This window comes from Liolophura sinensis, chromosome 8 (genome assembly GCF_032854445.1).
Source record: "Liolophura sinensis isolate JHLJ2023 chromosome 8, CUHK_Ljap_v2, whole genome shotgun sequence".
In the NCBI taxonomy this organism is placed as follows: Eukaryota; Metazoa; Mollusca; class Polyplacophora; order Chitonida; family Chitonidae; genus Liolophura; species Liolophura sinensis.
Window position 1 is genome coordinate 35,765,417 of NC_088302.1, and position 23,960 is coordinate 35,789,376.

Genomic DNA, 23,960 nt, shown 5'->3' on the forward strand with positions numbered 1-23,960 from the left:
GTCTGCGAAAAAAATGCATAAAGCCAGCCTCATTATCAGGGGTGGAAGTAACGCCTGTCTAGGTAATTTTTATTGGCGACAGGTCACCTAGTCGCAGTAACAACAGGCTCAATAAGTTTACAATCCTGTTTGTCAATATTCATACATGTATATGTTTATTAATTCTGTATTTACTTGGCGAGACTTCATCATTTTTGGCCAGAACAAGTCAACACTGTTAGGACGTCATTTAGTGGACAAGACCGTCATCAACAAGCCTATCATGTTTGCACTTTCAATTCCAAGACCAAACCTACCAAGCACAATACTTGCTTCATGAAACAGCGGTCAAATTTTTTTTTTTTTTTTTTAAATAAAATAAAATTTTATTATTGTCTGTTCGCAAACCTTTCTGTTGGACCTGCCATTTAATAGCAGTTGTCAGAATAGCTAAGTGCTGCAGTTTGAGTTACAGGCCGTTTCATCAGTTTTCGTTTCAAAAACAATAGGATGTGGCCAGTTTTGTGAGGTCTTGTTATGGACTTTGACAGTTTCTCAGACAAGTTGCTACTTTAGACCATTCTTGTCAGGAACCATCATGCTGTATTTTGATTTTTGATATGTTTGGCAGGGAATGTATTGACCTCAAGTTTGGCCTGTAAAACTGCAGTCTCATAAGGACATAAAGCCTTGAAAGTGACACTTTCGAAGGCAGTAAATTAGATAATGTAGAAACATGGCCAAAGGAGGCCTGGTGGATGAAGCAATCAGAATCAAGAAAAATGTGTCACTTGAAAACAGCTAAACATTAAAACCTGATTTTAAAAACAGTAGTTTACTTCTGATAACTTGAAATGGTGACAATAGGGCCAAAAGTTGAACAGAACAAAAAATAACTACAAATTGAAACATATCTGAAGACTTCATTGAGTGGTATGCTTAAGTAGGTTTAGACGTGCAGTTTTATTTGTTTGATTTACTGTCATGCAAAGTTTAGCTGATAAGAAAAAGAGATTTGTATGATGTATTTTTTATGTCTTTATAAAGATGTTAACTGCTATTTTCTTAATTGACAAGTTCAGGTTTGAGCATTTGATTTAATGTCCCATAATTCTCCATTTCCAGGTGTGTGTATCTAAATAAACATTGAATATAAAGCAGAATTTGAATTTATTTCCTAATTTATGTTGTGCCAATTATGTGGGTTTTTTTTTTAAATTATTTGTGCAAACCAAGTAAAGACTGACATACTGTCTGCACTCACATATGTTCTTAAGGGAGAAAGAGGAAAAAAAACTGGCAAAAAGTTCTCCGTTGTAACGGCTGAGAAACCAGTTTGTCCAGGTTGCATGTGCAGGAGTAGCCATGTCTTCTAATTATAGTAAGTGTAGTTGACTCCTTCATACTGTGGCAGTTTTGTCTGTAGCTGAAGCAAATATGTTCATTGAGGTATGTACACTCACTGTAAATGTCAGTCGACAAAAATATAACTCTGAGGATACCAGTGTTTATCCAGACAACTATCGTCAGAGTTTCTGAGAAGAAGTTAAAGGTTTAGTGTTTCTGTTACCACACCGATGTAGGTCTGATGGTTTTTGATTGTCTTTAATGCCACATTTCTCTAATGCAATTCAGTAGTAGTCTGGTATAGGGAGATGTTGATAGGGTGTATGCCCAGTAATATACCAGAGTACTGTTAATATTGTGAATATTCTTCTACATATAGGTGTCTACAGTTTCATGGATGTGTTGGATTTTGTGTGTAAATTTAAACATTGTAGATATGAAACATTGTTAGTTTTTCAGTTTTACTAATTTCAGTAGGCATCTCTTGATTTGAACTTATCAAATGATACAAGTGTAGGTTTCCTTTAAATACTCTTTTATCTGTACCACAATGATTCAAGTAATATTTTTCAGCACCTTGTAAGGTGATGTACATATATAGACTTCACATATACTTAAACATTTGTCTTTTTGTCCTGCAGTTTACACATTATCTACATATCTACTGATTTATTGGCTTTATTTGATTGGTGTTTTATGCTGTACTCAAGAATATTTCACTTATACGACAGTGGCCAGCATTAAAGTGGGAGGAACCAAGCAAAGTCCATGGGGAAACCCATGACCATCCGCACGTTGCTGGAAGACCCCATATCTGTTAATAAGCTTTTACACAGGTTTTATAGGTGGATTATGCAGTGTACATTTTCTATGCAGGAAATACGGACTTGCGTGATGTACATGCATGCAGTGTTGCTAATTATTTCTCACCTCGTGTCTGATGTGTAAAGACTATAGAGCTTCTAATAAATAACTTATCAGCTGCCTGCATTACTTGCTCCTTGGCAGCAAGAGAAATGAATGCGACTGATTTTATTACATGTATGTGAAGCAGGCCTTGTGCATGAATATTGTATCTTGATACACTGGATTTGCTTATTGTCATTTCAGTGTAGCTGGTGTAGCTGTTAATAGCCAATTGCATATTGGAAGAAGCAAAGTGATAGCCTGCTGTTGGTTTATAGCAACAGTAGCATAAACTTGGTGTTCCACTGATTAGGTTAATGTAATGTACGAGTGGTATAACTCTAAAAAAACTAATGGATCATTTTGACTCAATGTTTCGACTTTTGATTTTGCCATCATCAGAGGTTTGGTGCCATAGTAAATCAAGATTCTGAATTATTTTAACTTCCCTTGAATTTGGCATAATAAAGTGCTGAAATATTGAGTTAAAGTAAGCCTTTCGTTTTTTCGGATTTAAGGTGCTTTTATATTTAGTCTCATTAAGTCTGTGATATTTTTAAATAGGATGACTATGGCAACTTTAAGTCAGGAAAAATTCTTATGATTGTTTCTGGTGTTTCAGAAGAAGTTTGGGCTCACATCTGCGACCTAAACCATGGCATCAGGAGGTGGACCTCCTCGTAAAGTCTCCGCCTCAGAGGGTCGAGCACATAGAACTTGGAAGAGGTCTAATAGTACTGCAGATGGTGATGACAATGCCAGCATGACCAGTAATCCTTTGGATGCCAGACCAAATAATTGGGTTAGAACTTATTTATGAAACGATAATTTCATTTGTCTTGCAAAGTCTGCTTTAAATTCACATTTAGAAAAGAATTTTGTATTTAATTTGGCTTTTTGTGTGTGTGTTTTGTTCAGTGCTCATCATGAAAAATTAAGGTCTTTTTGACTTAAGGGGAGGTTGTTCATGACAAAGTTGTGATTACATCATGTACTCTGATTCCTCAAAGACCAACTTTCAGTGCAATTTATGCATATTTTCAATTTAAATTTGGAGACCAAACCACATTCGTTGAATTGGGCTTCACCAAAAGTATAATTTTTATCAGTGAACGCAGAATAATGCCTTCAGCATATGCTTGAATAAATACATCGCAAACATGCGAAAAGGTTGAAGAATCACGTATAATATTTGGGAACAAATACTTGTCATAACTGCAATCATTACAGGATTTCTCTGACTGGCAGCCAAGCTCAGCCATTGATGCAGGTAAACGGAGAAAAAAGGCGAAGGCCAATCCTGAGCGTGAACGTGAGAAGGAAAGAGAGCGAGAAAGAGAGAGGTCTCTATCACAGGACTCCAGTCCGCAGGCAGCTGAGAAACACCACCGAACCCCCTCCACTTTCCCAAGGACTAAAGGCACCCAGGCTGGGCAAAAACTTGCCCTGGAGAATCTGCGACAGCATATGACCTTCAGCGATCTCGAAGATGTCAGTATTGATCACTCGTGTGGTTCTGTGAATGAATTATGAAATATGTTTAAATTTTATCAGTGTGCTTGATTTACATAATAGGCTAGAATTTTGTAGATGCTTTTCATGAAATTGCCTTTGTGCTTTGCCTTGACACAGATGGAAGGAGATGTATAAATAAAGTGTGCATGTGTTGTATAATAAATGTAGTGTATAATTTAGCTGATATATGTAAGGTAAAAATCATAGGATTGATTTACTCATAAATTATTAATTCACCTACAGAAGATGTGAAGATTAGGAATACATGCACATGTATTTCTTCACTTGATTTCTGCAAGTGGGAATTTCAGTTCTGCAAGGGTTTTAAACAGAATACATTTCCTATGTGTACTTCTTCTGCCTGTGCCCACAACATTTAATTTTGCTATTGAAAGGTTAATGTACATGAATACTTCGGGGCCCTTGTTATAGCCTTTGCTTGTTTGACTGCGACCTTATGTCAGTAGGTTTGTCAGGAAACAATGAAGGGCTGTTTGAAGCTAGTCACTTTGTTTTTCTTCTCCGGGAAACCTGACCTTAATATAAGAGAGAAAAGTACAGCATTAAACACCAATCAAATAAATAAATCAGTGAGTGCACAAATTCTTTGCTGCCAATGACGGCTGTGGTATCTACAGAGCTAAAGTTTAATGGATTCCAACCTGTCATACTGCAGCAGCTGAGCAATGATGGGGAGAGGAATAACGCCAGGAAGGTGACACTTCGCCGTGACCGACAAGCCAACTACACCCGGCAGGATACCTCAGGCAGTAATGGTAGCAACATGAGGAGACATGGGTCTGCCGGAGACGCCAGGACCAGTGACAATAGGAATAACAACAGGGAAGACATTGGGGTAGGAGCATTTGATTACTTTGTGTGCCCAGAGAAATTTTTATGGTTTGACAACTGAGGTGGAAAAATTTATAATACATATGAGGAAAATTGTGAAAAAAACATAAGACCCATTTCACAAAAATGTTGTAATGCTATGGTTAAAAATCTGATGATGTGTATGTCTTCACAATATGTGGTCATGGGCATTATGTCTGGCACAGTTTACGACTAATTGAAAAGTGTATTGAAAGTTCAGACAGGCTTAAATCTAGGCATGTACGGTTCTGTCATGATACGATACTCGATACAGGAGTTGCGATACGATATGCTCACTTTATACAGTGCCTTGTCTGACCATTGGGGTGGAGAATAAATGATTATTCAATTTTAGCTAGGTAAAGCCCTGCATATTTCATTATTTGTTAAGTATGGTTACTGAAGAAGGGAAAACAAATCACATCACAGCTATGTCAATTTTATAAATGAAAACATAACTTTATTAATCTTATTTGAATCTCCAAAAATAGACCTCCATAATTAAGTTTCTTTGGTTACATTAAATATATCCATCTGGGAATGAGTCATGTTCTTCATTGGGACCATATGCAAGTTTTGCAAAATATGCCTGTGTATGATAGTATAACAGGTCGTTTTTGTGTTTACATTATTGAGGTTATAATATGGCTCGTTCGACAAAAAGTCCTCTTCTTCTTTCATTGTTGTTATTGTGTCGGTCTACACAAAAATATTCAGTGTGAATCAGATTATTGAGCAGGTTATGCAAGGTCATTGAAGGAATACCCAATAGTTCCCGCTTCTTCACCTTCACTGGCTTTGTTACCAAACCCCTCGCTAGGCGTTTTGGAGGGACGCAGCATCCTGCCGTCTGAAAACTGCGTCCTGTTGCTTTTCTTAAAAAAAATTGCGCCCTGCTGCCTTTTTTTACTTTCCAGTCATTATTTCAAACAATGAAACTCAGCCAGCAAGTTTGCTAAACCTCGTTTTGTTGGGCCTAACTGTCATTATGGCAGTGTGGCGCAAGATACGAAATTCACAGCCAATTTGATTTGCCAGCGTCAATTGTACAGAACACCAAAGTTAACAATTGTAAGCATTTAGTTTGGGAAAAAAAGCTATTCTTACGCTGAACTTCGATAGGTTGCTCATAAAAGAGATATTCAATGAGTATACTCAGCAAACATATCCTCAGTACTTCTGTATAAACGCTGTAAAAAGTTCAACACACATGCTCTAAATGGCAGCCATGTGTGGGCAAGTGAGTGATGTAAAATGCTTAGGGAGGACAAATTTTGTTTTATTTTTCAGCAAAAGGTTTAAAATTCTCTAAAATAAATACTTAACTATTCGCACAATTAAATATGAATTGATCTTGGTTTATCACATAAAATGAATGTTAATAGTGTAAATCTTCAACAGTTTGCAATGTATGTATTAATATTTTATGCTTAAAACTATATTATTTAGAATAGAAGAAATTACACAGCATCACTTGAAAATTAATGAGGAATTACAGTAATGACAATTTGTTTTCAATGATCAACTTACGATCGACTTACAACTATGAAATCATTTCTGGCAATGCAGGGTCGCTGGCAGTCGCGGGCCAGCAGCCCCCTCCCTCCCCCCTGCACCCTGCCCCTCTAAAATCCTAGCAAGGGGTCTGTTACCCAGAGCTGTTGTTAACATTCTTGCTTATGTGTGGAAATGCTTAACTGTTTCAGCCTGACACAAATCACATTGTAAGCCGTCTAATGCAAATTCGAGATTACATCAAACAAGCCAGTTCTATGATGAACACATTGCAGAAGTCTCCTAATCCAGTAAGTAGCAGACATTAGAAGCCTTTTGTACATCAAAAATCAATTTTTCTTTTGTGAAGTAAGCTCAAACTAAGACAAAAATATCTGTTTCGTCTGTAAATTCTGTATAATTGAGTTTCCTTTGTTCCAGTACTTGTTATTAGCTTCCATACAGATAGAATATTTCTGCTTCTTTACTATACTTTTGATGTTTCTGTAATAATTTGCTTTCACCTACATGTGCTCAACGTCATTCTAAGGTACTGTATTCACTGCCCACTATAATTTTAGACGGAAGCTCAGAAAGCTAGTAAGCTGGCCTCCTGTAGTGGCTTCTCTTAAGGAACAGGAACATGCCTACCTTGATCTTCTCCAGAGACTTCGGGTTTGTCTCCAGTTACAGCAGTGACATTCCTGGCTTTTTGTTTTTTAACCAAGACATCATATTCAATACCTGTAGTAGATTGGAAATTTACTGTAATGGTGACATCCCACAAAAAGTCTTTTGCACACAGAACACTTGTTTACAACTGAATGTCAAAACTAACCAACAGATAGAGCAAAATAGAGCTGCTTGTCACAGCCAAAAATTGGGTGCAACTTTGATAATGCTTGATATGCCGTCAGTGATATTCACGATGTGAAAATGATGTCTTGGTAGAGTACTGCTTTCCTTTAACAGTTATCAGATTACATGGTGTCTCATAAAGCTAACAGTTTTTTGTCCACTGTGTGAAAACATTCAACATTATCTTCTTCACCTGAGGAAACATGAAAGTGACTTAAGGGACACACCATGTAATCTAATGACACTTCCTGCTTTCTAATATTTTCTGGAGCCTAGTTCAGTTTTAGCATGCATGTGTGTTTCAAACGTTTTATTGTTTTAATAGCAATCAGTTTCTGAAGTGGAGAACGTGCGCAAACTATTAACTAACCTTCGTGAGCAAGAGAAGTCCTATATGACCCTGTTACAACAGTTACTGGTGAGTGAGAGGAACAAGTGGTGGTACTGAAGGTTATCTGCTTATTGCTAAACTTAACTGTCCGGGGAGTTTCAAAAATAAAGTAGAGCTTCAAGTGATGGAACCCGTACCATTTCAGTAGATTGAGTTGTTCTTAAAAAGATCTCTTGAGGTTTGGAAGGTAGAATGCAATTCTACTAGAATTTCAGCAGCAAAAGTCATATTTTGTGACACATACTTGCCTGTGAATATTCCCTTTTTTGGGTGATATTTTAGGATGTTTACCGTACGTCACATCAAGAAGTAAGTTGGGTGTCTGATGAAGGCTCATTGTTTCCTCTGATCTCCACCAGGTTTTTTCCACCCAGAAAGTAGCCTTATACCTCTAAACTGTGAGATAAACCTACCAGTCAAAGAAATGAATAGAGCAAATTCAGCATACATGTATCAGCTGTTGTGAAAACGCTGTTCGTACAGTAGGGGAAGGGGAAAAATGATCAACAATAAAACTGAACACATATATTCTACACAGGCTCAGTTTCAGTTTTAAATGATGCATATTCATGAGGCAGTAGGCTTCTAATTGTTTAGAAGTCCTATTTAGTTGAATATCTTCCTACCTACTAAATTTTGTGGCGGATTCTTTAGTCATCACTTGCTTATTCATAAGTGCTACTCATTCTTCTGTAATAATAGCCTTGTAGATGAAGTGAGAGCAAGTTTAAACAAATTTTTATTTGAAGATATACACTGTCTATAAACTTGTAGCACATTCTTGTAGTGATAAGGTCGGATAAAGTTATGTTTAGAAATTGCGCTTAATAGGAAATCCTTAAAGGCATATATAGAGCTTTCAAGAATTCATAAAATTAGGTATACACTGTACATCTATGTTGCACAGCCTTTTGGTGTACCTTTCCGAGTCTTAACAACTTCTGTGTTGTTTGTATGTTTTCACCCATGCAAGTAAATTCTGCTACGTGCTGGTTTTTGATTTGCATATAAATTTTATGCACATGTAAACAAGCATCATAAGTTCGTGTATCTGTTGCTTTGTGGTGGATATATACGCATACTTTACGAACAAGTTCATATGAAAAGGTTTATATGAAAGAAGAATATGTTACTATATGAATCCCTCAACCATTTCGTGTGATATCATACCTATCTCAGCCTATAGTGAACAACATGTTCTAGGTAGGCTAATAGAATTGTTTCTTTTCCAAACCATGAAGTTTAACTGGGCCAATGTACTGTGCTGCTTCAAGTAATTTACTTGCTCAGACATTAAATTAAATGAGTCATACTTTTAATAAAAACATGGTTAAAGAATTAAGATGCACGTAAATGTTTGCAGTTCCTTAGATGATATCGTTCACCTTTACCATCATTATATTTTCTCATGACAGGCCTTGCGAGATGAAGCCTCAGCTGCGGAGCATAACCCAAATGATGCCAGGAACATGGTCCGTGTTAAAGCTGAGCCTTTAGATGAAACTGCTTCTTTGGACCTTGATGTACGCTCAGAGGTGTCCGATGCCACTACAGTATGTTATTTTCTAGTTTTTTCCTCATAGTTTAAACCTTTGTCATGAGATGTTTCATCTAGAGACATTGTAGAGTATTGTATCAAGTATGTTACACTGAAGGTTCATTAAATAATTACAAGAAAAATATATGCACACAACCTACTGGTGAAGTGTTTAAGACATTAAAATGGTGTCAGCAAAGTCTAAGTATACGGGAATCTTGATAACACATGGTCACTTGTAGCCCGTAAAAAAAGTAAAAGGTATAAAAAATATTTTCAGTAATAACTGTGATGGGCTCTGTGCAGTGCTCATATTCAAGGTTTGGTGGTATGATATGTGTATGGTATGCGTATGTTCTCCTCTGTTCATGTGTTGTCATTTGGTAATACTGTTGTAAGACTGGCTCCTGGTGTTTGGCATGTCTCTTGTCAGGGATCATAGACTTGTACAGTATATGCTGTCACATGCAATATTTAACTCTCTCTGGCAATCATTTACTTTGCTGTACATGTGCCAAAAAAAAAAAATAAAAGAAAAATGTTTACAGGTTAACTGTTAGCCTAATTCTAGTTTTGTAACATAGCATTGGCTAACTCTCATGGTGAATTACATGTAAATCTGAATTTATTAATCTGTCCCTGTGGTTCGGTGTACTTGTCAAATTCATGTGACTGAACTTGCCAAAACTTCTCAATTCATTCATGTTTACCCCTGTGTAAATTGACCCAGTCTGTCCTAATCTCTTATAGTTCAAGAAACACAACATTTTGTGATTGCAAAATACAGGCATTTTTCATGTTTGTACATATTCATGCGTATGTAGTACGCTGTTAAAGAGCTGGAAAATATAACCACTATGAAGGGGGCAGAAGCTATTGCAGCAGCTTTGTTTTGCTTTTGATGTAAAGGAGCGTACCCAGAGTTCATCATCTCGACCCCGCATTGAGGATAAGCTTGGGGTAGACTCTGACTCTGAGGTTAGGAGTCTTACCTCTCCGGCTGTTTGTGATCAGATGGGTCCTCCTCCTGCGCTTCGCGTTAGGCTCCCGTCTTGGGACTATGAAGCTTCACGATATGAGGTACATGTACACCGGAACTGCCTGAAATCTGTTGCTCAAACAATAACATCTCATGTTTTCATACTAATCCTGAGCATGTGACTGTTTCGTGTCTTTTAGTTAGTGTTGTTTATCTAGATAGACATGGCAATTTTCTGTAGATTTCCGCTGATTTTAAAATCGGCAGTGGTGATTTTTGTAAAAGGTTTACCATTCTATCCATTCACTTGATCTGTTACATTCAGTAGTGTATGTTTACCGTTCTTATTTAAAACACATGGAGTTTAGGGTGGAAAAGGGTGAAAACATTAACAAGTGATAAGGAATCAGTTGCCCGTGAAAAAGATAAGACTGTTCAGAACGAATTTCGATTGGGGTGGCTTGACAGAAGTGTAACAGTTCGAGTTTAAAATCAGCAAGAATTTTGAGAATCGGACTTTGTGAAGAAATGCAACATTTCCTGGCAAAGCAATCTGCTCCTACTGCAACAAATTTATCAATTACGGCTCTTGGGGGAATGTGTTGGGTTTTTTGACAATGCTACGAAAGTAGCCAATCAAATGTTAAAATTCGTTTGACAAGCTATTCACTTGGATCATTGTTCGCTAAGAAACATGCCAGTGGCATTGTTGTGTCTGATACTACACGATGGGGCATACTTGCAAAACCCATTCAGAAGAGGGACTCGGGACTAAACCATTAACACCCCCATCGCTGATTCATTCTGAAGTAAATTGACTTTATTGTATTCTTTTATTTACTATTTCATTGCCAGATCTTGTGAATGTGCGATGTTTGTATTGACGATATTATCCAGGGTCTAATTATTGTGACCTGATTATCATTGCAGACAAAGTTGTTGTTGATGCACATATTGATCATCAACAGGCATTTTTACTAAAACTTCAAGAACTATTTGCTGTATGTTTTAAAAACATAAACTATAATGCATAATAATAAATGCCATAAAACAAATTTAGTGAGCAAATGAACAAATTATGAACAAATGCGCTACCCAATACTATTTGAAAAGTAACCTTTTACTCCATTTTTAATAACACCGTGTTCTCGACAGTTAAATGACCTCTGTCGTTTTAATTTTTAATCTCTAGTTTTGATTTCATAGCAGTTAAATTTCCACATAATGCTTCAGCTTCAGGCAGGGGGGCAGACCCCCGGCTAATTTTCAGCTGGTTTCAAAATTTACTGTTGCCATGCCTGTCTAGGACGACCCATAAATAAGTAGTGTGTTTTTCGTTTTGGGAAGGATTATTACCTGTCCTAGCATGCAATTTTGGCAGTGAGAATTGAGTGGTACACAAAACCCCTATATCACTTTTAAGCTTGTCTAGGAGAAGATTAATGTGTTTCTTGTAGTTTCACATTTATTGTCCCTACAGTATGTTGTGGATGATATTATTGAATACATTGTACATGTATTCATGTAATGTTTGTGATCTGCATGGCTGTGAATTGGATTAAATGATACTAACCCCTTTGCAGCATACAGCCTATAACATTATTAACACTCATATTAACATATGAGAACAGTTTTTAATTTTCGTTGTTGACAATTCTTGGGTTTTATGAGGCTGGTGACATTGTAACCACATAAATGCTGTTGATAAACCTCTGTTTTGTAATACCACTTGTTATTAACATTAAAAACGGTGTAATTTTCTAATTCAGTCCGAGGAATTAAGACGAGCCGAAGATGGTCTATCAGAAAGGAAGAATGAATTAGCCATGTTAAAGGAACAAGAAGAGTTGTTGAAGACACTTGTGGAACAACAGGAGCAAGTAAGTAAACCTGCTGTATACAAGTGTTTCCTTGAGAGGAACAATTCAGGGCTTGAAATTAGCTCTTGCCTGCTGGTTAAGAGACAAGTAGAATTTTGATCTGACCAGTGGTGTAACTGGCCTATTTTTTATGAACATTATATCCAGTTGCCATCCAGGACATACATTTTTAAATAAGGAATTGTCTGAAAAATAAACTGGGTGTAATGAGAGTGTCTGTAGATATTATTGGAATTATCAATTAAAACTTTGTAGGTATAGATATAGTTCAACTTTGATGATTTCATAGACTCTGAGAAGTTAACTTGCTGCCTTTTCAGTTACGAGCTCTCCAAGGAAAGCAGGAGTCATTGTTGGCTATGCAGAAGGACGCTGAGAGCAGATTGAAACTAGCCAAGGCACGGAGAAATGCAGGTAAATGGACATCTGTGTTTTGTATTAATATGTAGGGCTGTAGTAATTATAATGTCACAATGATGTCATACGTTGAAAGTGTAGTCAGGTTGGCAGATTGTTAATTGGATTGTATTGTAAGTGCCGCTCTTCAACCAACACTCTATCATCACTGACTTGTGTGAAAATAACTTTCTGTTTTTATCCACCAGCTGAACTGGCCTCAAATGTTGATGTTCCTCAACCACCCAACATCCCTGCTGAGCCGCTCAGTGATGCGGAGAATGCCACTGGAGCCCAGGGGGAAATACCTCCTGAACTCGAAAATCTCCGACACAGACTGGACTACCTGAAGAAAAATATATATGATGTGAAATCAGAGGTAAGGGAATAATCGACAGTTCTCTTGTAATCTGAAAACAACAATGTGTAATCTTGGCCAAATTTAGTTTGTATTACAAATATATGATGTTACGGTTGATGTCATTGTGTTTTTTGGGGATTTTAATCAAAAGCACGTTATGATGATAGGACTCCCCTCCGTTTTCAAAGGACCTGTCCTAAAAAGGATCGAATGAGACATTTTGTACTATGTATTGGGTAACAATTACATTAATATGTATTGCTTAAACCCAGAAAGATAAGACAGCATCTTTTCTAATGAACTAAGATAGTGACCAAAATCTATTATAATTGGTAAAGTTCATCAAGAATTTATATTATCCAGTTCTGATCTGATTAAAATGTTAAATTACCTGTTCACAATTCTGAATTGTTGTTGTAGGTTACAGTGTCTGAGCCCATTGAGGTAAATCGCAATCCTGATGGGTCTATCAGTGATGCTGGACGCAAACAGCTGCAGGACAAGCTTCAGGAACTACAAAACAAGAAGAAGCGAATGGATGACCTAGTCAGTGAACTGCAGGGTCTCAAGTCGATGAGAGTAGAGCAGCTTCTGAATGGAGATTCTTTCCCAGGACTGGGGTAAGAAAGGAACATTTTGTGTAAAGAAAGCCCTCTATGGTAACCATGATTTAAAATATCCTATAGCCAAAGCGTTGAGTAATCTTTTGTGACATGCTTTGTGGCAGTATAGAAATGGATGGTCACATGGCAGTTTCATTTTAAGGGATAAAACATGTATCACTACCATCTAGTGTTGTCCTTAATGTGAAAGTCAATCTGATTGATTGGAAGACCCTTCAGATATGGCCAGTGCTATAGGTACATTTCATCTTGGTTTAATAGTTATGCAGTTTACATGTACATAAAATAAAGAGTAAATTTGGTAGACCATGCACAGTAGTTTCTAGCTGCCTCTTCCTAGTTTCTTTCACCAATAAACTTAAATGTATTATTGTTGTTTCTTTGAGGAGTGGGAAAAACACGTGCAAAAGGTCAACAAACGGATAATGTGGTACTTAATCGATCTTGAAATAGATAATAATGAAGTTATTTTGGCTGTCAGGTCTACCTGGTGATCTCCGTAGTACAGCCTTGTCTCAGGCCCAGGCTGGGGAGTCTCTGGCTGCAGCTTCTGGTGGACCAGCAGATGAGGAGGATGAGGCTACCCTCCTCGAAGTCATTGAAAACCAGAATAAGCTCAAGTGAGTCCTCAACTGGAGTCCTATTATGGAATAATACAAAATATTACCTACCTTATAGTGTCATATTATCTTGGGCCTCAGCAAGAAATGCAGTAGTTGATAATCCAAAAGTTTTACAATACTCTGCATGCAAACCTGACAAAAAAATATGTAAGGAATACATGTGATGAATGGAAAGGAACAAAGCCAGTCGGGGAAATGAATTGAAAGTATTAAGATAAAATTTAGAAGAAAAAATAATTTAAGTTCAGCTAATTAGTGCGGCAGGTTAAAAGTTTAGATACCAATATTAGGTGTCAAATAGTTTTTCATTTCATTTTTTTTTATTCACCATAAGCCTTAAATTAAGTACACATGAGTATGCATGAGTAATACATTAGGCGGGAATAAAGCTCACAAGAGCTTGCCCTATCACATGGAAACTAGAATGTTATATAACAGAGTATATACATAGATTAATGGTAATGATATAACAGGGTGACATATATAAACATACATGGTAACAAACAAATGTTAGCAATCAGGAAGCATAAAAGATGTCGGAAACGTTAGGAAGAACTTTAGGGAACTTTTTTTCTCATCAGTAACCTACATAAGCAACCAAAATGCATCTTAATCAAATTGCTCAAGGAGATATATTTTAAGCCTGGATTTAAAAAGAGATGTGGAATTTATAATACGAAGAGTGGTGGGTAGTTTATTCCATTCTTGAGGGCAAATTGTCCTTAACGAGAAGTACGATACATTCGTTCTGTATATACATGTAGGTCTATTATAATCCAGTTGAGTTGCTCTAGTCACATAGTGATGGGTAGCAGATTGTTTTAACAAATAAGTTTCAAAGCTGGGAGGAATAAGTTTGGGACGATAAAAAAACTTGTTTGCTAAGAGGGATACAGATAGAATGTTCATCTCTGGCAGTGGTAAGATGGATAGTTGACGGAACAAAGGGGAAGTGTGATCATTTCTTTTTGAATAAGTGTTAGTTCGAATGATGCATTTCTGGAGGATCTGTAAGGGTGTGAGATGAGTTCAATATGTATTGCCCCATATGGTGTTTCAGTATGAAAGGTAAGGATATATAAGAGAAAAATACAATGTGATGTTTTCTTGTTAACAGAATGCTTTATGTGACTTTTGAATATAAGTGCTTCTTCCAGTAACATAGAATTTACATTGGCACATTTTAAATGCTTAAACAGCAGTTTACCTTCATGTCAAATGCATGTTTGGAGATAGTGATTCTGAATAAAAAGAATTTGAATTGGAACCTGGTTTATAATATTTACAGAAAACTTCAGGAGGTACGTGGCAGGCTGAATCAGCTGAGACAGCTGGTTGGTTATTTCCAGGGAGGCAGCTTGGACCAGCCCATGCCTGGCAGCTCAGATCAGGCTGACCAGTCCTCTTTGCCAGGGGTCAGTGATAATGATGACCTGGATATCACTGTGCAGAGTAATCTTAGGTGAGAAGATAAGAGATTTGTCACTGGATATACGTGTATGAAGGAGATAGCTGTGGTGCTTCAGTATCGGTCCAGCAGATTGCCGTGTTCTAGTGAATATGTGAAGCTATCGGTATTGCAGCTATTATTTGAAATGTTGTATGTTTGTCTTGCATGTGACAATGTTTTGATTACTGCAAATTACGATTACGATTATTATGTCAGAAGTTGTCATTATAAGGTTTATAGATTGATTTCTCTAGGTTGATATTGAACTTCTAGCATTATCTTAACTATTTCAGCTGCTGCATGTATTGATTACATTTTCTTAAAAGGACAAGTATACATTGACTGATACATTGGTCCCTCTGCAGGAATCTGCTTTGGATACTGAGACATGAATGTGAAGACTGTTCAAAGTTAGCACTAAAATTAGAAAAGATAGGACCCTTTTTTGTGTGGAAATGAAAAAAAGTTCTTCAGAGGTAGGGACTGGTACATTTCACTCTCCGTGGGTGGAATTTGAGATGTGACCACATTGTAACAAAATACTGGTCATTCGTGTGAAGGTTTGCCAGACACCTGTGGCTGTTCCTGGCTCTGCTGATGGCAATCATGTAAATGAAATATTCTTTGAATGCTGCTTAAAACTCCATTCAGATCAAATAAATATAACATTGATTTTTAATTTTTTTTGTTAATAGTTGTGAACAAGTATGCCCCTGCAATATTTGTGGGTTGTTGCACCCTTTGTCATGTGGTTTATGTCTGCCTCAGATCCCCAGCCATGGCAATGAGGACTCAGACAGTAGAGACAGGAACCCCTGCCACAGAACAGACCGACTCCCAGCAACAGTCGGATGATGACAACATGCCAGCCTCAGACACCTCTGAAACAGGGTCACGCACCTCCAGTCTGGGGCCTTGGGGAGATGACCCAGAGATACAGGAGAAAGTGCGGTAAGAGTGCAGGCTAATAATGCTCTAGGTGAACATTAGCCACAAAGACAAAATGAGTTAAATGATTTGATACATTACCTAAACCACCTATACCGGAACTAGATGTAATAACCTGGACCCAGTTCCACAAATCTGGTGAGGACTAAATCTATTGTGGACAAACAAGCAATAACTGTACCTCTCATTAGTTAGTCTCTTAATTAGATCTGTGATTTGTTAGCCAATGAAAACACAGAATTCCCGTGTGTCTTTGATTTTGGCCTGCGCAGAAGTTATACAGTGTCCTCTGGTAATCTATGGAATATTCTATCATAATAATATAGATTTCTCAGAAATCTATGGAATACCGTTACCTCTAGACAGGAAAAGTTTGGGGTCCAGTATTTATAATCTAAGTGTTTATAATTCTACTGTGTTTAGTGTATTATTACTTGCTTTAAGGAAAATCAGTACAAACAGTAATCCTAAAAATTCTCTTTTCATTATTGTGTAGTAAACTGAAAGCTGCCAAGGACAAGCTACGTCAGTTACAGAACATGGTCAACAGTTTCCAGCAACATCCTGAGACGTCCAGTGTACTGCCAGATGATCTGGCTCAGCTGGCGAACAGTCTGGACGAGGAGATGGAAGCAGTCATCCCAGGCTCATCTGCCCTGACTACTGTCACAGATGTGACAGCCCAGCTACAGGACAACTCTAGCTCTGCCATGAGTGATGGGGAACTGCCCCAGCAGGCAGGGGAGAGGTAGGCTAAGCAGCATATCATGAATCCTGTCTGTAAGGATTTGTAATATACTGTTTTGATGTATTTCTGGCGGTGTTCAGCAGAAACAGCAGTCTCTTTGTTTTGTGTCCATGTCTTAGATGGAACCATGAGGATACTTAGAATTAATTAAATTGAAATAATTTATCCGGTTGGAAATTGATTATTCTGACCTTTTTGCTATAAATGTATTTGATCACTAACTTAACTAACTTCTTTATGCCACTTAAAAGAAAAACTTATGATTACTAGCCATTAAATGCTGATTAGAAACACATCACAAGAATTTTGTTTTCATCAGGTGGTTTCCCCATTGCTGTGTTACAACTGTGGTTTTGTATTTGACAGGGGTGAAGCTGATTTTGAAGCCACAATGCAGACTCAGCAGAAGGAGCTTGACCAGCTGAAGGTTGAGAGAGAGAACCTAATAGCTATCAGGGACCAGCTAAAACTGTTACATCAGCAGTACCCTTCACAGGTAAATTAACAAATTACAGACCTGTAAGGAATTCACTCAGTCTCTAAACTTTCAGTGATCACATGTCAAACAAACTAATGCTACTTCGTACAGCAGTCTAGAGCCCTTCCAAACAATAACAGTCACAACATTGACATTGTGTTGAGAGCCTCTGTTCCATATTTAACCATGCACGTTATGTTATTATCAGTAACCTGTTGCATGTCCATGTTTGCAAGGATATTGGGCCTCCATTAGGGTGCTAGCGCATGACAATGACTCAGGAACCCCTCACCGGCCTTTCAACCACTGTGGGTTGAGGTCCAGCATGAACTTTCCGGTTGTACCAGCAAACCTGTGTATGGTCGTGGGCTTCCATAGGCTATACCGAGTTTCCCCAAACCATAAAATGAAATGAAAATAAAATAAAATGTCTAACTGTTATACCAATAAAGAATCCAGTTAAAGGTGACATCAGTCATTAATAATCTTGCCGTAATAACCAAATAATCATGATGTTATCAGAAGATTATTTCAATGGACTGAATATCAATAAATCTATGCTCGATAGAAGTCAATATAAAGAAAAGAAACCAGTCATGTTTCATTGAGGTGATCAGACATTCCCATGGATCTTGTTAACAATCATTCCATCTTATTTATCGATATAAAGGGACTGAATGGGTAAAGCCTTGAGTAATTGATGGTTAATGACACCTAAAGAAGACAGATGACATCTTTGCATAAAGTTGTTTGCTTCAAGTTGAATTTTGGTCTGAATTCATTAAAATATGGTCCTTATAGCTGAACAATTCTGTTGATGTTTGCAGGGAGATGATGAAGAGCCTGTGAGAGTACCAGACAGGAATAACACTGAGGTGAAGTTTGCCCCAGAGCCTCAGATACAGACTATAACCTGTAAGTCAGATTTTAGACTTCTTCATCACCATTATATACATGCTGAGTTTGTCAGAGACGTGTCATGAAGTTTGATAATGGGCCGAATTATCTTTCTTCTTGTTATCTTTAAGAGCAAGTAAGTAATTGAGAATGATAATGGAGGTAATAGAAAGAGATGAGAATTTTCAGCTGATTAGCTTTTTAAGGGAAATTCAGGTTTTCAAGGTATCAAAATGGCCGAAAGTAACCTTTTTACTTTTTGGGGTCAGCTAGTAGAGGAAATTTCAGTTGATGGAGAAGATTTTCTTCCCTGACTAGAGTGATAATTACTTTGAGTGTAGTCGATACCATCTGAATATTGAAACAAGAAGTGGAGGTTGTTACAAGAATCTGTAGATGCAATCTGTGGCCAAGAATACTTTAGGGATCTGTTTTTGTTTTGTTGCACAGTTTCATCAAATGATGAATTGTATGATCGTATGCGTAAACAGCGTATTTTGCGCGAGGAGCTAAGGCAGAAAAAGCGAGAGTTGGAGGCTATCATGAGGAAGGATCGGCCAAAAAAACAGTACTCTAGAAACCAAGACAACCAAAGTGACACAGTGTCCTACTCTACAGAAGCTTTTGGGTAACTGTCAAAGATGTCACATGTTTTAATTGCTTGAAAGTTAGTTTGTAAAAAATGGAATATCACATAAGGAAATTCTTGTATTAAATGTTTTCATCTATAAAACTCGCAAAACTTCAAATCTGACTTTAAACAACAAGGAATCAATTCAAATCATCCCTTTGGTAAAAAACAATGTTAACTATATTTTTATTTTCATTGGTATGATCATAGTTTGATACGGTAATTGTTTTCACACGTCTGTTTCAGTACGAGTGTGGTAAGTGCAGATGCCACGATGGCCACGTGGGGAGGATCAACTGTAGAGAACCTGGAGAGTATTACAGAGGATGAGGACAACACTCAGGAGGACGGAGAGGAGGAGGATGGTCAGTCACACACTAGATCAACCCCCCCTCACCCCCACCCCTTCATACGAACCATTTCATAACAATTATCACCTTAACCTCTGCATCCACATTTATGTTAACTTGCAAGGGTTTTGTGTCTCACCATTAGCTGTTTATATGAGCACAAGAAATGTATAATATATACATATGACATTGAGTTATGTGATTTTAAAAAACTTTTTGATCCCTCTCTTTATGTCCTGTCATAGACAGAATCATAAAAGGACGACAGTCATTTTTTGATTTTTGAAATTTGTCCTCCACATAAATACTGACAGATGTTATGGAAGATTCCATGGAAAAATGGTAAAGTAAGGTAAAATTAAGAATTATTTTCTGGAGTTCAATTTTTGATCTAACGGGTATTTAAACAGCCTATCCTATAGATGGGATTGTTCAAGTAGAAGAGGAGGAAGAAGAGAATGAAGAGTCTGGTGAGACATACACAATCGAGGATGATGTCCGGCAACGGCAGGAAGCCCGGCAACAACAACAACGACGGGAGAGATCCTCCAGGAAGAACGGGAGACAGACCTACCCAAGACCTTTGGGAGACATGACAGGTTAGTCTCCACTTAACTTTCCTGTTGAACTATCATACATTGCTAGAGATTTAGAAGGATTGGTCTGAGTTTTATTTAGATGAGGCCATCATTAAAAATATGTTTGCTGGGCATAACACAAGGTTTGTATGGGTCCTTAAAAAACTGGAAAGTCCTTGAAAAAGGTCCATTTTACTGACAGGTGCTTGAAAGTCCTTGAAGTTTACCTTGAAAACGCATATTATTCCAACTCAGAAGCAGATGAGGCTTGACCCACGTTGTCGGTTTATCTTTTCTTCAAACTCTGAAAAATCTATCAACCTAAATGGTATTGTTTCATCCATGATAATGCTGTATTGCTTCAGAATAGCATCACTTTTGTCCTCCTCAATCTTATTAGCTGCCTCTAAGAAATGTAACACCATCTTTAACTTATTTTCACATCCAATCTTGCTCTTCCATATTTCTCTTGGGCCAAGGCAACCCATATTTCGAACCAGTGAATATTTAATTGGACAAATGTCCAACACTTTTTTCAAAACACCCAAGACAAAGTCCTTTGTCTGCATGCGGATGTCTAAAACCTGCAAGTCACTTAGTTTTTCAAATCAGCCAGAATTCTGTCTGCTTTGAAACCTGCTTTGATTCGTTTTGAGTCTTGGTGATTTCTTTATCCGAAATTTCAATTTTCATTTAGGCCTGAAGAGTTTTAGCATCCTTTAACACATCTTCTATGATAACCCTATCCATCAACTCTCTGTCGTATTGTTCAATATCTGAGGAGAGAAATGGGATCGTGGGCTTATCAGTTTGATGCAGGGTTAAGAAAGGCTCAAGTAGCTGAGCAAGAGAAGAAAAACAGCAGATTTTGAGAATGGTTAACTCATCATTGACACTTTCCTTCACTGTTTGAATGAACTTTGTTCTCGGATGTGGGGTTTTTTTTCCCTTCAATTGCTCTGACATACTTTATAACATTTGGCCATATTGCCCTGCTTACTTGTCCTATCAGGTTGTGTAGCTGATGGATATAAGTCTTGAAGTGGTAAACAAGGCTAGAATTTTAAGTAAATTTTACATTTTGCCCTCTGTTTATCCTCGCTCGCTTCCAACCAGTCCATGTATTGTGGGTCTTGTAACCATCAGTCATTGAAAGAACACTTCCCTGGCATTTTGGAAACAAGTGATGTGTCTGAATGTAATCCTGTAGCGGCTATGGAAGTTAGAAAAGCTAAATGTACAATAACTTCCTGTCTTTGCTCCATGTGCATTGCAAAAGCATCGATTCCTGCAACGTTGACAACCCTACACTCATTAACGTTATCCCATACGGCGACGCCACTTGTCGTAAAGTGTGCGTAATTTACAATACGGCACAATGGGTGATACACTAATTCTTCACTGGGATTAGGGAAGTCCTTTCTGGTTTCTTTTAAACAAAGGTTGATTTACCCCCATAACCACTGGAGAGAATGAAAGTTCGATAAAAATCACTTCTCATCAGTAGTATTTCAGATATATCCTGCACAGTGAGTCGATTGTCAAGTGTGTCAGATATATCCTGCACAGTGAGTCCATTGTCAAGTGTCATTTACAGTCACCGCGCATAAGACCAAAAGGACAAAAAGGGAAAAAAAAACATCAAACAATTTATTTCCAGTTCGTGATCGTGATTTCATGTGGCGAACTGACACTTTGTTGTTTTCATTCACACAAGAAAAGAAACAATCCCAGTTTTATCAATTTCATTGAAGCTCTAACCACCTCAAGCAACGGACCTTCTACGCTGTTACTGAAAAACTTATGTACAAACGTCAGTTCTCTTGGTCACATTCACTATCGATGTTGGAGCAGGATTAAGGCTACTGACAGCATTTTGAACTCCTACAATGCGCAAACTCATGCAAAGCCATTTCAAATCTTAACAGACTTTCCGTCTCTCAGAGATCAAACCTTGGAAGTAAATATCGCCCATTTTCTTAACTACCTATGGCCTATACAAACCATTAGCCACAGTTATCCATTCAAGAAGTTACCTCTCTGTGGCTGGTGCTTTCAACCATGGACAATGTTTATGCAAGAGTGACTACATGTCTGACCAGCGAGGTGAATGTTGTGAATGTTCTTCCGATTAGATTCACTCCTTCAGTGAGCTATGGTTGGTGTAGATAAGAGCAAGGTTATAAGAACACTGTTAATGATTTCACATGGATGGGCATCAGTAGAACAAGGATTCTCCATAAACAGACAAATAAAGGCAGAAAATCTTAAGAGATGACTCGTACATATCACTTAGAAACCACTTCATTTCAGCAGCAGAATGCACAACAAAAGTACCTAGCACATCTTGATGATGTAAAAAGAAAAAAACTAACCCAGCAGAATGCACTCAGACAGAAAGCAACGAATGATGAGCTAGATGAGCTAAAGGAAAAACGCCAGTATCTTTTGAAAGACATTGTTGGCTTGCACAAAAGTGCTACTGAATTTTCTGAACAAGCAGAAACGTCAAGAAATTTGACATTTGTAGCCAAGTCAAATAGTCTTAGACGATCTGCTAAGGAAAAAGAGCAAACTCTTAAAGAGGTTGATGTGTCATTAGATGAAAAATTGAGAGAAACAAAAATTTCTTCTTGCTAAAGACGTGTACAGTGCATATGTATGCATGTATGCATGTACACAACCAATATGCCTGATGTTGACCTGTATATCCAGTAAAGGTGTTTAGTCTTGATGCTTTCTTTATGTTTAAAACCAATTGTAAGGTATTATTGTATAATATTATAATATCAGAAATTGTTGTATTACTGATTTTTGGGGGGATCCCGAACAGTTAGATGTTTGAACTCACAAGTCAAGACAATCAGCTTTTTAAGTAAAATACATGTAGGTTATCATCTCCATGTTTGGCTCTGAGTATTCTGTTTATCTGGTTAGTTTCAGATGCTGGTGGTATGATGAAATTGTAGCACATTTCACAATCATTCAAATACATACATGCATCAGTTTAAAACTGAGTTTAAATGTTTATTGAAGGATGTTTTCTGAAGAGCATATGTGTTTGTCACTTTATAAGTTATGAACCAATTTGCATTTGCAAAATTATAACAGCAGCATTAAGAGGGCATATAGACCTGATGAAATCCTTGCATCTCTTCAATAGTATTTCAATGTACTTTTATGATAGCGGTCAGTCCAATGGCAGGGAGAAGCTGAACTAAGCAAACAGACTTCAGGAGTATTTACACCAGCGTGAGGAAACAAAGCTACAATGATGATAGGAAAATCAGTTATATTGCAATTAGTTGCTAACCCCGATATCAATGGCCTGTCCCAGGACATTCTTACTTCACTTGGAATACAAGTCTCATTTGTGATTTACTGACTGTATTAATTCCTTTAAAGTTGAGCACAGATAATAAATGATTTACAAAGGTCCTTGAAATTTGGACAGTCCTTGAGAGTCCTAAAAATTGAATTTCAGATAGGGGTGGGAACCCTAATAATGAGACAGACTCCTCTCCCAAAAAGGACTTTATTCTAGAGTAAAGTGTCAGCTAGAAGTTTGATAAAAGTTTTTTTAGCCAGCCTTTGTGTGCAGGTGTAGTTTATGTCATATCTCAAGTGCCTATTCTAGGCGTCCAATAACATGGAAAATAATGTTATTAGGTTAAGTGTAAGGGGTGATATCTTAGAAAGTAATGCCTGTATTGAGCTCATGTTTTGTCCAAGGCAGAGCAATTATTTGATCTAGAAATAAATGTTGCAACAACACAACAGAAGGCTAACTTTCAATCTACATGTGTTGGAAGTGTGCAAATAGTTTTCTAACATATCATTTTTGTGTGACGAAATGTATTGTAAAGTAATTATTTTTCCCCACAAGGAGCATCACGGAACTCACAAAGGCAGAGCAACTATGATAAAAAGAAATGGTCCAATCTTAACAACAGGACACGAGCCAAAACAAGACAAGGGGTGAGTGAGGTGTCCAGTTTTGTGCATGCTAAATAACTTTTCTGAGAGCTATACATAAACTGTGAAAGCAAAGCACTTGTCTCTAAGACTTCAAATTTGTTTTCTTCTCCTCCAAGAAAGTTTTGGTGGATATTCCTTTT

General features: G+C 37.4%; 1 protein-coding gene across 9 annotated transcripts in view; it reads left to right on the plus strand.

Moving 5' to 3' along the window:
- The window catches only part of LOC135474057 (pericentriolar material 1 protein-like), a 41,099-nt gene that overhangs the window by 3,009 nt on the left and 14,130 nt on the right, over positions 1–23,960 (plus strand). For 5 of the 9 annotated variants that reach the window (XM_064754049.1, XM_064754052.1, XM_064754053.1 and 2 more), the window contains exons 2-22: positions 2,855–3,034; positions 3,463–3,723; positions 4,424–4,603; positions 6,327–6,425; positions 7,298–7,390; positions 8,779–8,916; positions 9,810–9,980; positions 11,649–11,759; positions 12,080–12,173; positions 12,365–12,534; positions 12,937–13,134; positions 13,620–13,759; positions 15,051–15,224; positions 15,981–16,163; positions 16,657–16,908; positions 17,275–17,404; positions 18,214–18,301; positions 18,734–18,911; positions 19,161–19,279; positions 19,675–19,863; positions 23,729–23,820. In XM_064754049.1, coding sequence (XP_064610119.1) covers positions 2,888–3,034; positions 3,463–3,723; positions 4,424–4,603; positions 6,327–6,425; positions 7,298–7,390; positions 8,779–8,916; positions 9,810–9,980; positions 11,649–11,759; positions 12,080–12,173; positions 12,365–12,534; positions 12,937–13,134; positions 13,620–13,759; positions 15,051–15,224; positions 15,981–16,163; positions 16,657–16,908; positions 17,275–17,404; positions 18,214–18,301; positions 18,734–18,911; positions 19,161–19,279; positions 19,675–19,863; positions 23,729–23,820 — 3,207 coding nt within the window. In that variant the 5' untranslated portion in view covers positions 2,855–2,887. The remainder of the gene's footprint in view (positions 1–2,854; positions 3,035–3,462; positions 3,724–4,423; positions 4,604–6,326; positions 6,426–7,297; positions 7,391–8,778; positions 8,917–9,809; positions 9,981–11,648; positions 11,760–12,079; positions 12,174–12,364; positions 12,535–12,936; positions 13,135–13,619; positions 13,760–15,050; positions 15,225–15,980; positions 16,164–16,656; positions 16,909–17,274; positions 17,405–18,213; positions 18,302–18,733; positions 18,912–19,160; positions 19,280–19,674; positions 19,864–23,728; positions 23,821–23,960) is intronic. The other 4 variants (XM_064754051.1, XM_064754050.1, XM_064754054.1 and 1 more) reach the window with 4 other exon arrangements.